The 12,630-nt window shown below is 32.8% G+C and overlaps 1 protein-coding gene and 1 pseudogene across 1 annotated transcript; one reads left to right on the top strand and one right to left on the bottom strand.

The window, feature by feature from the left end:
* Positions 1-358: 358 nt before the first annotated feature.
* LOC146945865 (pectinesterase/pectinesterase inhibitor PPE8B-like) lies at positions 359-3,110 on the bottom strand (annotated as a pseudogene).
* Positions 3,111-7,956: 4,846 nt separating this feature from the next.
* On the top strand, positions 7,957-11,899 carry LOC146945864 (putative uncharacterized protein YDL057W). The gene is made up of 7 exons (XM_085744155.1): positions 7,957-8,321; positions 8,405-8,535; positions 8,783-8,865; positions 9,844-9,965; positions 10,497-10,661; positions 10,905-10,998; positions 11,455-11,899. Exons 1-7 carry the CDS (start codon positions 8,297-8,299, stop codon positions 11,651-11,653), a joined length of 819 nt encoding a protein of 272 aa, XP_085600281.1. The 5' UTR covers positions 7,957-8,296; the 3' UTR covers positions 11,654-11,899.
* The last annotated feature ends 731 nt before the right edge of the window (positions 11,900-12,630 follow it).

Below are 12,630 nucleotides of genomic sequence, written 5' to 3'. Positions count from 1 at the left end.
GGGTCTTTCCAATTCTTTCCAATTGGATCATGTAAGCAAGAAGAGCACATCAGATTTAAGAAACAATATGCAGATAAAACATGCACAAGAATTTAATCACAGATAGTGTTTATACAGATAACTAACCAACAAGTTACATTAAAATAAAGATATAGGAATATAATTTCAAGATTATTGTAGAAAGTAGAAACATCATTTGAATTACTATTCACTAGTAATTTTTTAAATACATAGGGGGCAGTGTTATATAGTAGCTGCTAAGGCATCTATGTAATTACTTTATAATAAATATTTCCTCCTGTTTTGATTGCAAAGCCCAGGAATGAATGGTACTTTTGTTTCACGTAGCCATAAGAAATTAAGTTGGCCATGTGAAGTTACTTGCCTGGAGATCATTTAAAACATGATACCAGGGCCTGCCTAAGGGGATGCCACTAAAGTAAGGGCTTTAGGCCCCCGATTTTTTTAGGCCTCATATTCCTATCAATCTAATTCGATGTTGGTTGTCTTAAATATATTAAGACAAGAAGTGTGTAATCAAAGTTTGTAAAAGTAAAAAATTAATTTATATTTGTATTATTTCAATATTATTTTGTTATTTTAAGATTTCTAACAATTGGTAAATAATGTCTATAAATATTATTTTCAACACACACGCACGCACGTGCACGCACGCACACACACGCGTGCGTGCACACACGCATATATTAAAAAGGTCACGCACTAACGGAGTTGGTTATAGCGAAAGATGATATATTCTCACAATGTGACAAACCAACGTTTGATTTCTAGCTGACAAAATACTCATTTATTTAGTGTCTGACACACATCATATAGAATTACTTTCGATTGAAGGAACTTATGAAATTCTTTTCTTAATTTTGTCTTATTTTATCTAAACGCATATAAAAGGTCTCTGTTTAAATTTCGATTTAGGCCTTAAAATACATTAGGCCGGTCCTGCATGGTACCCTGACCATTTCACGCGGTTCTGAACTGCAGCTCCAGGTCCATGATTATTGTATTCAGCATAGTACAATGTGTCCAAATAAACTGCAGTATTGTTCCACTCTAGCAAGCACGGAACCAAGCAATAAGAAATGGGGGCTCTTGACCCCACTTACTTCATTTTTTTAAATTAATAATGTGCAATTTTTCTCTTTTCATCAACAATAATGAGTATTTTTATACATTGACCCCACATGAAGTTTATTAATGACCCCACATTACATAAAAAAACTGTTTAATTTGGCTTAATTTTATCCTTCAATTTTTATTTTCTTTTGGAGTTTATGGGAACAATTCAGTAAACAATAGAATTTGCATGAAATTAGTGATATTTCTAGAATGATAGTTGAAACTAAAAAACATTGCTTATGCAATGATGTGTTTACTTCTAAATTTAGCATTATTTTTTGCCTTGCATTAGTTGATTGGAGTTTTTTTCAAGCATGAATTTTGTGAAGAATCAAATGTGCAACCGTAAGAGGGATGAATTTTTGAATGATTGTTTAGTCACACTCGTAGAAAGTAATATGTTTGAAAACGAAAAAAACCATACAACACTTTCAAAATATGAAAACATGTAGAGAACAATTACAATCCTTAGATATTAAGATGTTTTCAAGTTTTGGATATACAATGATATAATTTCGGTAATCTCTTATTTTGGATAATATCTGTAGATACTTTTACTTTAAAGTTGAACGAAAAGTAAAAGAAAGAAGAAATTACTTGATTTATTTCTTCTGGGTGGCACAATAATATTGTATACTAGGAATTCTATTTTGCAAGAATTTTTAGTTTAACTTTTTTTATATACAAAGTCATTTATGCATTTATATTTTTTTATTAGTATTTATAATATTTAACTTGACCCCACTTATAGAAATTTCTGGATCCGTCCTTGCACTCTAGCCAGCCTTTCGGGCTCAACACATCACCGATATAGGACTGTGTGAATGCTACTCGTGAGTAAGGCTTCCACGGTCTTCCGAGGAATGTTTGGGTAGATTAACGAAAGGAAGAAATTCAGGATCAGCAGAGACGTTGCAAAACTGAAACGCGGAACCAAATGGTAGATTAGGTTTCTCTGGTCCTCCTTGAGCAGTGATAGTGTTCTGTTGGCCGGTTAGTCCTTTCCTTACCAATATGTCACAGTCTTGAAAGACGACAGCTGCCTAACCAAATATGAAGTCAACCGAGCCTCTGATTTTGCAATTCTTATAGAGTTGGCGTTTGATGTTAGCACACAAACTGTCTTGAAAATCAAATATTTCACATCGGTAAAAGACAGAGGTGTCTGAATCTGACAATAGTGCCACTGCTTGATGATTTTCGTGTCCTGCGGTGTTCTTGAAGGAAATGTCCTGAGCAATGAACCTGGACCCTCAACACCTTCACATAAAAAAGTAAACTTTTAAAACATATGTAAACCAGAAAATGCAACCTCAAATTAAAAACAAATGTAAGAAGAGAGAATCAGGAGTGGTTGTAATCCCTACCAAAGGTATAAGTATCGGATGTGTCTGTTGGTTTTAAAGGGATATGAGAGAAAAAGTATTATGAAAATGATATATTAGAAGACATAAATATGTTTATAACATCAAGCACCCCATTACAAAATACTTTAGTGCCCTATAAATAGAGCTGAAACGTAATTTAAAACAAAAAGAAACTCCCTAAAATTATTGTCTTTAAAACAAAACATAACTGAAAACAACTCACTAATGTCTTATAAAAAACTTCATAATATCGTAACTGAAAATACTAAGGAATACTAAGGCATGAACAGGGGCGTAGGGGAGCTTGAGGCAGTAGCAAATGATGCCTCATGCACAGGGGCGCATAAGTCAAGCGCTTTAAAACAAAAAGAAACTCCCTAATATTATTCTCTTTAAAACAAAACATAACTGAAAACAACTCACTAATGCCTCATAAAAAACTTCATAATATCGTAACTGAAAATATTAAGAAATACTAAGGCATGAACAGGGGCATAGGGGAGCTTGAGGCAGTAGCAAATGATGCCTCATGCACAGGGGCGCATAAGTCAAGCGCATGGGCACTTCTGGCAGTCCCTCCTGTGCAAAGTTTGTAGTTTTCGTCATTTTTGTGCGTTTTTCCTTCTTGCAATGCCCTGGAACTTGAAATGAATTTTCTTCACTTTGTATTGCCTTCAAATACCTTCTAAGAATCATTGGTCTTCAATCTTCATATCCTCGATCCTTCACTTGATGTCTTGTTTTGCCGATTTAATTATTTCTCACGAAACTCAAAACACCTATGGAGTTGCATGAATTAGGATAAAACTCAATTACAATGACTCGAATGAAAACAATATAAAAACTCCTCTAACCATTGACAACTCCTCTAAATGGCTTATAATTTGTCTTCAAATGCAAAAAAAATAACTAAAAACATAGTTAAAAATATTATATGATGTTCCATCATCATGCCGCAACACTGCGAAATCGATACAAAGTCGATGTTAGCACATCTGACTTTCACCTGTAAGATAGAGAGATGAAAAATGGGAAGGGAGGTTGTACATCCTTGGCAACTAGCAAAAATTAGCGATGGGGTGGATTCGACCAGGAAGGCATCGGTGTCAGTGGCCACCATTGCAACATAAGGGTTTTTTTACCAAATGTTTCTTCAATTTTGCTCCTCACTTCTATTCTTCTTATTCCGTTTTTTTTTATCCCCTTTATTTTTTTTATTTTTTTTAAGAGGCTAAAATGGAATATATATTACGACATCAAAGTGTCCTTTCCAACACAAGGTGTGCCAAGGAAAAAAGCAATAAGTCTGAAACAATATTTACAGAAAATGGAAAAGGAAGGCAACAAAAAGAGAAAACCAAAAATAAACGAAAGAAACAACAGCTAGCCATAGCCCAACATTGCTAGGGGACTAAGCCACCAACCATGATAGTTGAGAGAAAATTGAACAAATTTTTCCTTCAACCACGAGTAGGACAGTAACTTAATTTTATCCACTAGACTCAAAATCGAGTAATTTTTACTGTTGAAAATCCTGTTATTTCTTTCCTTCCAATTTTTTATTTTTTTGTTACAAGTTGTTACTCCTTTTTCATCAAAAATAAATCCTCTAATACCAATAGGTAATTTGGTTAGTTTGATTCTTTATTGTATTTGCAAAATATCATTTCTTTGTTTGAAGAAGGGAAATTGTATGTCAATTTTTTTATCCTAGGTTAGTTTATTTTTACTAATTTTTATGATTATTGTTCTTATCATTATCTTTTTACGATTTATGCAATAAGATTCAAGGATCACGATTCAACATTTTTTTTTTATTTTCACAGAAAGAAAACATTTTTTTTTATTTTTAAAAATGGAGAACCACTCCATGGAGGAGTCACAACGGAGTTTGATATTCTTCAATTATATTGTTAAATTTTTTTTATTTTATCAAGCTATTATATTCTTCAATTTTTATTCTTCTATTTTTTTTATTGAGTAGTAGATATTAATTAATCATACGAGTATGAGAGAAAAAGTTGTTTAAAGTTGTCAAAATATGATTGTACAAATATCATTTCTCATTCAGATATTTCCCTTTGAGCCTTGTCTTCATTTTATCAATGTAGTGATTCACATTGTTAAGGAAAATCCTAACAAATATCTTAAGGTTAAGAAATCATATATAATAATTATATCTTGGAAAATGTGAAGTCAATGTTTTAAAAGATTAAAATAGGGTTAATTAAGTTTTAGTCCCTATAAATATTCACAGTTTTGTTTTTAGTCTCTATAAAATAAAATCACACTTTTTAGTCCCTGTGACATTTTCCTTAAGGATTTTAGGGACCAAAAATGTTTTTTTTTTTGAGGAAAGGGACCAAAAATGTTGATGGAAATTTTTGACAAGGACTAAAAATGCTGATGAAAATTTTTTATGGGGACTAAAAATGCTGATGGAAAATTTAAAGGGACTAAAAAATGTGATTTTATTTTGTAGGGACTAAAAACAAAATTCTGAATATTTATAGAGACCATTTACTTAATTAACCCATTAAAATATGCAATTTTCAATACACAATTTCCTTTTTTTTATTCTTTAACAAATGTTCTTAGATACTTGTTATAACATCACTATTCTTTTAAATGCACTTTAAACTTGAGAGTTTTCATGCATTTTATTTAATCCGTATTCTAGGATCATTCTGTTTCTCAGGAATATTCCTCTTAAACTATGTATGTTTTACAGGATTGGGATTTACTGCTGATCTAGTATGTATGGTCAAGATTGTTTATAATAATTTTGTAACTACATTAATCTGAAGCGTCAGATCTCTAATAAAAAAAGCGTGAAACAATAACAAATTTCACCTAATTGCTTTAAAACCACTTGTTTGAAAATTTACTCATTAACTTTGGTGACCTATATTTGATACTCTAGCACAATGAAAAAAAGAAGAAGAAAAATCCGCTATGTAAATGTGTTTCTTTCTTGATTTGTTTATTTTGTAAGCCCTAAATTATTATTAATAGTTTTATTTTTCAAATCGTTTAGTAGGTAGCTTTGCATACTATAAATCTGGAGAAATGATGAATCTAAAATTTGAACTCTTACCGGACTAATAGTATTTTTTTTTTCTTTTTCTTCAAGTAGTCTATGAGTTAGAAATTCACCTCTTAAGATGAATAAGTGGGATGTTTAGGATTTAAACATTGACTCGTGCATATATTATGCAATATCCATACCAAACTGAGTTAAGTTTACAAAGACTAATAATAGTCTTTTTTAATAAGGGTAAAATTAAAATCATTGGAAACATTATTCCATCGCTTCATCTCGATAGAACACGTTACACGCTAGCTTATTAGAATACTGGCAGTCTACTACTCCATTGTGATGTTGCTAGCAAGGTTTGGCTTAAGCTAATGTGGTGGCTTGATCGTTTTTTCCCCATTCCTCCGAGTCTCTTTGTCCATTGGGAGTGTTGGCATGAGGGGGAAAGAAATAAGAATGTCAAAAAGGGGAAGGGGTTATTTGGCTAGCAACGATTTGGGTGTTGTGGAAAGCTAGGAATGACAAGGTGTTTAATGATCTCAATTTTAAGGTGGAGGCAATTGTGGAGGAAGTTAAGGTGTTGGCTTGGAAGTGGGCTATGAATAGAATGAATATCCCAGTTTGCTTATTTTTCGAGTGGTGTTGGAATCCTCAATGGTGCCTTAGTCGTTGTCATAGCCGGGTGTGGGTCCGTGATCAGCTGGGTTGCTTCTGTTTTTGCTGTTATTCGGGTTTGGTTTGTGTTGCAGCTGCAGCTTCTGTGCTCCGTGCCTCCTTTGGTGTGTGCAGATTTTTCTGCTTGTATTCTATGTTATAGCAGTAGGCGCTGCCTTGGCATCTTTTGGTGTGTGCAGAATTTTCTGTTTTTTTTCCTCTGTTATGTAGTAGGCGCTGCACTAGTAGCAATTTTATTCCTACAGATTTTTTTGGCGGAGGTTTGTATTGGTTTCAAGGTGGTGAGGCAGGGATATGCGAGTGTTTTTTGCGCTTGTATATGTCGGCCTCAAGACCGTGTTTTCAATTGTGGGATTTTTGTGGGGTGTGAAGATGTCCCGTATTTTTGCGGCATCTTTTTTGTATTTTCCCTGTTTATCCGCGAGTTTAATGCTTCTTACATTTTTATTGACGTGAATAAAATTTGCTATTAAAAAAAAAAAAAGACTACTGGCAGTCTGCCAATACTCCTCATATTGCAAACAACCACAAAGCTTTCCTGGTATTGCACACAAGGAATATGGGGACATCGTGTTCATTGTCGGGTTTGGCTTCTGATGTGTGCTGACACCGCCCACAACAAAGTAGATTTAAATGCAACATCGATGTTTCCATTTCGTAGGCTTGAAATCGTACATGTATTGGCATATGAAAAAGAGTTAGAAATTCAGTTCATGTTCCAGTAGAAGATGTCATATTATCAGCTAGTCTCATTATTTATTTTAATATCCCTTACTGTATTAACGATATTATTATAAATGAAATGATATAAACATCTTTATTTCAAAAATTTATTTCATCACTTCATAAAAGGGTAGATAGAGTTGTAAAAAAAAAGGGTAGATAGTCATTTTCATCCTGGAATGTGTACCAAATAGCCACAACAATCCCTTAATTAGGGATGAGAATAGGCTAGGCCGAGTTAGGCTTTGTAAGGCTTGTGTCTGACCTGCCAATTTTTTCGAAGGCCTAAGCCTGGCCTGCGGCCTGCCATAGGCTTACTTTTTAGGCCTGAGCCTGACCTTCTGAAAGCCTGATACGGCATGCTAGCCTGTTTAAAAGCCTATTTCATATGAACATATTTAAATTAGCAATGTGATCTAAGTGTAAATAGAGTAGCAAACTAATATATCAATTAGATTAAACTCTCTTTTGATAATCAACACGAGTTTTTAGGGAATTTGACTATATATTGTATCATATTTCAGTTCTAGTTTATAATAATACATTTAAATATGCAAAAAATTAATTTATGCTAATAAGCTTAAATTACTGAAAAGTTAACACGTTTTTATTTTAATTCAAAGTACAAAATATAATATAATAAGAAATAATATTATTCATATTTACTTAAATAGGCTGACCTAATAGACCTAAGAGGTTTTTTGAATGACCCGTGACCTGACCTATTAAGCTAAATAGGCTTTTAAAAAAGTCTAAGCATTCTCTATTTAAGAAAAAAGTCTGGCCTGTCCTAGCCCGACCTGACCTATTCCCATCCCTACCCTCAATATAAAAAATTTTAAAATAATTTTTTATTATGCTTTGTTAGTCAAAATAATCCTAAAGTTAAAATAGTCTCTCAATATTGACATTATTTTTTTTACAAGGATCGATGTGAGTAAATAATGACTTATGCGGATTGATATTAAAGTAACTAAGTACTACTTATGTCCCTAAATATATGACCCTTTTGCCATTATCACGAGAATTAAGAAAATTGATATTTATATTAAAGTTGTTTATAATCACTATTGTTTTTACAATTTTATCCTTTTATTATACTCCCTCCGGTCACTATTATAAGCAAAAATTCATTTTTTAGGTTTATTCCAATGATGTATGTGGTCTACATATAGACCACATACAACATTTATTGAATAAACCTAAAATGTCAACTTTTGCTTATAATAGTGATCGGAGGGTAGATAGTTAGTTTAAGCAGTAGATCCATTGTGACCAATAAATAAAGTTCTGTGCAGTGTTGGCATTTTGAAGCAGCAAATCACAAACGCAACTTAAAAACAAGAGTGAAGTGAAGATGTCACTAGCTTCACAAAATCCATGTTAGTTTCTTACATTCAATATAAACAAAAAATTTATAAAAAAAATTGATGAATGATTTATTATTTCTTATTTGTTTTTGTAGCTATTGAGCATCATCAAAGAATCATAATACCCAACAAAAGTGGTGAAAAACTTGTTGGAATATTACATGAATGTTCTGGAACAACAACCAACGACATTGTTATCTTATGTCATGGTTTTCGATGCTCTAAAGTTTGTTCCTTTCTTCTTCTTCTTTTTTTTCTTTTTTACTTAATTTATGAATAAATTCTTTTACTAATTTGTATTTTTTTTCTTTCTATTATACACCCTCCGGTCACTATTATAAGCAAAACTTTGTATTTTACATTCATTCATTAAATGATGTATGTGGTCTATAATAAAGACTACATACATCATTAATTGAATGTATATAAAATGTAAAGTTTTGTTTATAATAGTGACCGGAGGGTGTATATAGGATATCAATCTCATACTGAACCTTGCTGCTGCATTGGAAAAGGAACAAATTAGTTCTTTCCGTTTTGACTTTTCTGGAAATGGGTATGTTTATGATGATTTAGTGTCCGTTTGGATTGACTTATTTTTGAGCTTATGCAAAACAGCTTATGAAGATACAATTTTCGTTAGTTATTTATTTACATAAGCTAAAATATAAGTCAATCCAAACGGGCTCTTAGTGAACGCAACCATATTAACTGAATATTCATTTTGACTACATTTTGATATATAGTCAATCGCATTCTAAATGTTTGTGAAATTGTCTCTAAAATTGATTTATACTGCAAAATGATAGGCTAAGACCAAGCCATCTCTGTCCTGGTTGTTCTTTTGGAAGGGTGTATATTTTTAGGATTGATGTGGTTTCATGTGGTTTATGACCTATATAGCACTGACACCTGCATTCCAATTGAAGGCATGTCAGTGTGACATCGACACACACATCTGGTTACATTCAGTTATTCCATTTTTTTCTCAAATTATTACCAGTGTCGTGTCCAGTGTGTTCTTTATAGTCTACAATTTTGAACTTATGCTTTTTAGTGGGGTATTGGGGGAGTTGATAATAGCCGAAAGATGATTAATTGGTTTACTTAAAAGCATTTGCCTATGTTTTGAGTTTGGATATAGGCGTGGATCACTGGATGAATGAACTGAATCATATGGTAGTATGATCACTAAAATAGTGTGTTTCCGCCCGTCTGATGTGTTTGCTTTGGTTTGCTGATGTTATTTATACTTATTTATCATAATTATCTAATGTTGTTATTACGCTTACAGTTCTGGTTTTTAGTTTAGAATTATTGGTTTAGTTGTAGTACTATTGTACTATCCTCAGTGACCCAATTTCCTTATCATTTTATCATGGTATTAGATGACAATTCCTTTTCCAAAATTGGGTAGTATTTTCCTCATGTACAATAAATTTATGTACTAAAGTCTATGCTATCTTGTTTTCATCATTTGCCTTGCTTCATTCTTTGCTTTCTCTTAACTTTAGCTTGTGGGTTTTCCTTCAAGGGAAAGCGAAGGTTCGTTTGAGTACGGTAACTATTGGAAAGAAGTGGATGATTTACATGCTGTTGCTCAACATTTCCGTGAATCAAATCGTGTGATCCGTGCAATTGTTGGACATAGTAAAGGTATATTGGTTTGTTTGCTTATATTGAAGTATTTTAAGCAACATGAAGATGTTAAGTTATGGTTTTGGATATATGATTATGTGCTCCAATTTATACTATCATTCATTGCTAATTTTCCATTATACACCTCAATTATGACAAGAAGTGTCGTTATAAAAATATTGTCAACCATACTTTGCATGTTAAGATTGCAATGTTGAATGATGCTTTATGAAGAGATTTGCGTAACTTCTGGCAAAAAACATACACCAGGAATGAGCTTTCATTTATCTGATATATAGCTTCTAGCATGAGATTTGTCAATAAGTCGAAAGTTACTATTCTACAAATGAACTTCATTTGCAAAACCATGCTAAAAATGAACTTCATCATTATCCTTCATTTTAACAAATAGGTATTCTATAGATCTGTATAATGATATTTGTTGGTGTAGCTTCTGATCAATCCATTTTCTCAAATTCTTATGTACTTTCACCCAAAGTTTGCTAGGATGATGGAACTGTTAACAGTTGTTTCTGTGTCATGATGCAGGAGGTGATGTAGTCCTTCTGTATGCTTCCAAATATCACGACATTAAAACTGTTGTTAACCTCTCTGGACGTTATGATCTGAAGGCAGGCATTGAAGAACGCCTTGGCAAAGATTATTTGAAAAGAATTCGGAAGGACGGTTTCTTTGATGTGAAGAGGAGTTCAGGTAAATCGTTTACTCAGGCTAAAAATATCACAAGTACAAAGTTCGAGTTAGACATTCATCGTGAACTGTCTTGTTCAATAACTGTAAAATGACTTGAGTTTAGAACTTTAGAATTCAAATGGATTTCCTTTATGGATAATGAAAATTGACAAGTTCTTTGTTTCAGTCTCTATCACTTACACATGAGCATTGTATTAATTTGGTATTCATTAAATGATCATTTAAGGACACATACTGTTGCAGGAAATTTGGACTACCGTGTTACTGAGGAAAGTTTGATGGATCGCTTGAGTACAAATATGCATGAAGCGTGCCTGCAGATTGACAAAGATTGCAGGTTAATGGAAAACCTGTTTGATCTCTTCTCCTTTTACTGCTAGCTCCATTCATTGTTGTTCAAGCATGCGTCGACGTTGAAATATCACAATAATATTTCTACAATAGAAGCAATAAAAAACATGATATCTCTCAATTCTGATTATTCTTTCATTACAATTACGTGCAATTTAACTACAACATTTCCATACTTTTTTTAAAAACTTATACTTATCACGTAATCTTGTAACTAAGTTTGATTTTAATACCTACCTGTTTGTTTTCAAAGTAATCATTGTAAATAATACAAAATAATGCTTTTAAGATATTCAAGTTTCTTTAAATAATTGAAATAGTGCTACATATGATATATGGCGAAGGAGCAGAGAAGACTGCAAGCAACAATTCTTGAACTTATCAAGTTACATTGATGCATATGATATATACTGTTAATGCCAAGCTACATCATATATGACAGGGTCCTAACAATTCATGGTTCTTCTGACGAAATTATCCCGGTTCAAGATGCACATGAGTTTGCTAAGATCATACCAAATCACAAGTTAAATATCATTGAAGGAGCTGATCATGCATACAATAATCATCAAGATGAGTTATCCTCAGTTCTTGTGAGCTTCATCAAGGAAACCATTGACCACAAGAGTACTGCTAGCTAGGTCTTTTCTTCCTTTTGATATGAACTTCTCATTTCCATGTAGCCGACCCCACTTAGTGGGAAAAAGCTTGGTTGTTGTTGTATTGTTTTGTTTTCCACATGATATTTGTCACAATTATTTGCCTTTTTAGTTTTACCAACCTTCATTTGACATTAGTATGGTTAAGCAAATTATCTGGTTAATTCAAACACCTTTCCCATGGTAAATAATCCAGATGGAGATATTGGAAAAGGGTAAATTATATGATCTCTCTCTCTCTCTCTCTCTCTCTCTCTCTCTCTCTCTCTCTCTCTCTCTCTCTCTCTCTCTCTCTCTCTCTCTCTCTCTCTCCAGGTTTGATGCAATTACTCTTGATGTCATATTTATCTTTTAAATCCATAAAAATTTAAATATTTCAAATTGGTCTTCGACTTGGTAAAATGTTTCTCATATTCGTCTTTCGGGCGAGTCGGGTTACTTTTGGGTCTAAATGTCACCCACATTCACCCGTTCCAATCCACACAAGACCGTGAAATGTCACTCTCAGACCCAAAAAGACATGTTCACATCCTGTTTTTGTGTCGATTAAACTGCGTTTTGGTTGGTTTGGTATTTCATGTCCGCCCTTAATTGGAGGGAGTGACTTACCTTTTAGTCCCTAAGACTGAGCATATGACATATCAACTTATAAAGTCAGACCAATTTGATTGCTCAGTCATATTGTATTCTTTGTTCTATGACTAGGACTACGCTTAATGTACATATTATCAAGTAACATACGGTTTAGCTACCAGTGTTCTCAAAGTGGTGAATATGTGAAACGTGTAAAGAGCCCAAAACCAATTTAGAATATTCATATTCTCAGACAAAATTAAGAGTGTCTTATAAAATAAACGATCATTTGGGTGGTTTATTCATTTATCTTTCCGCATATGAATAACTATTTATATTTCACAAGATAAATCAATATATTTAATTAATAAACTATAGAGTTGTCT

This window comes from Medicago sativa, chromosome 2, assembly GCF_051527215.1.
Source record: "Medicago sativa cultivar Bolivia chromosome 2, Bolivia_mono, whole genome shotgun sequence".
Classification (NCBI taxonomy): Eukaryota; Viridiplantae; Streptophyta; class Magnoliopsida; order Fabales; family Fabaceae; genus Medicago; species Medicago sativa.
This window is presented reverse-complemented; position numbering and strand designations above follow the sequence as displayed.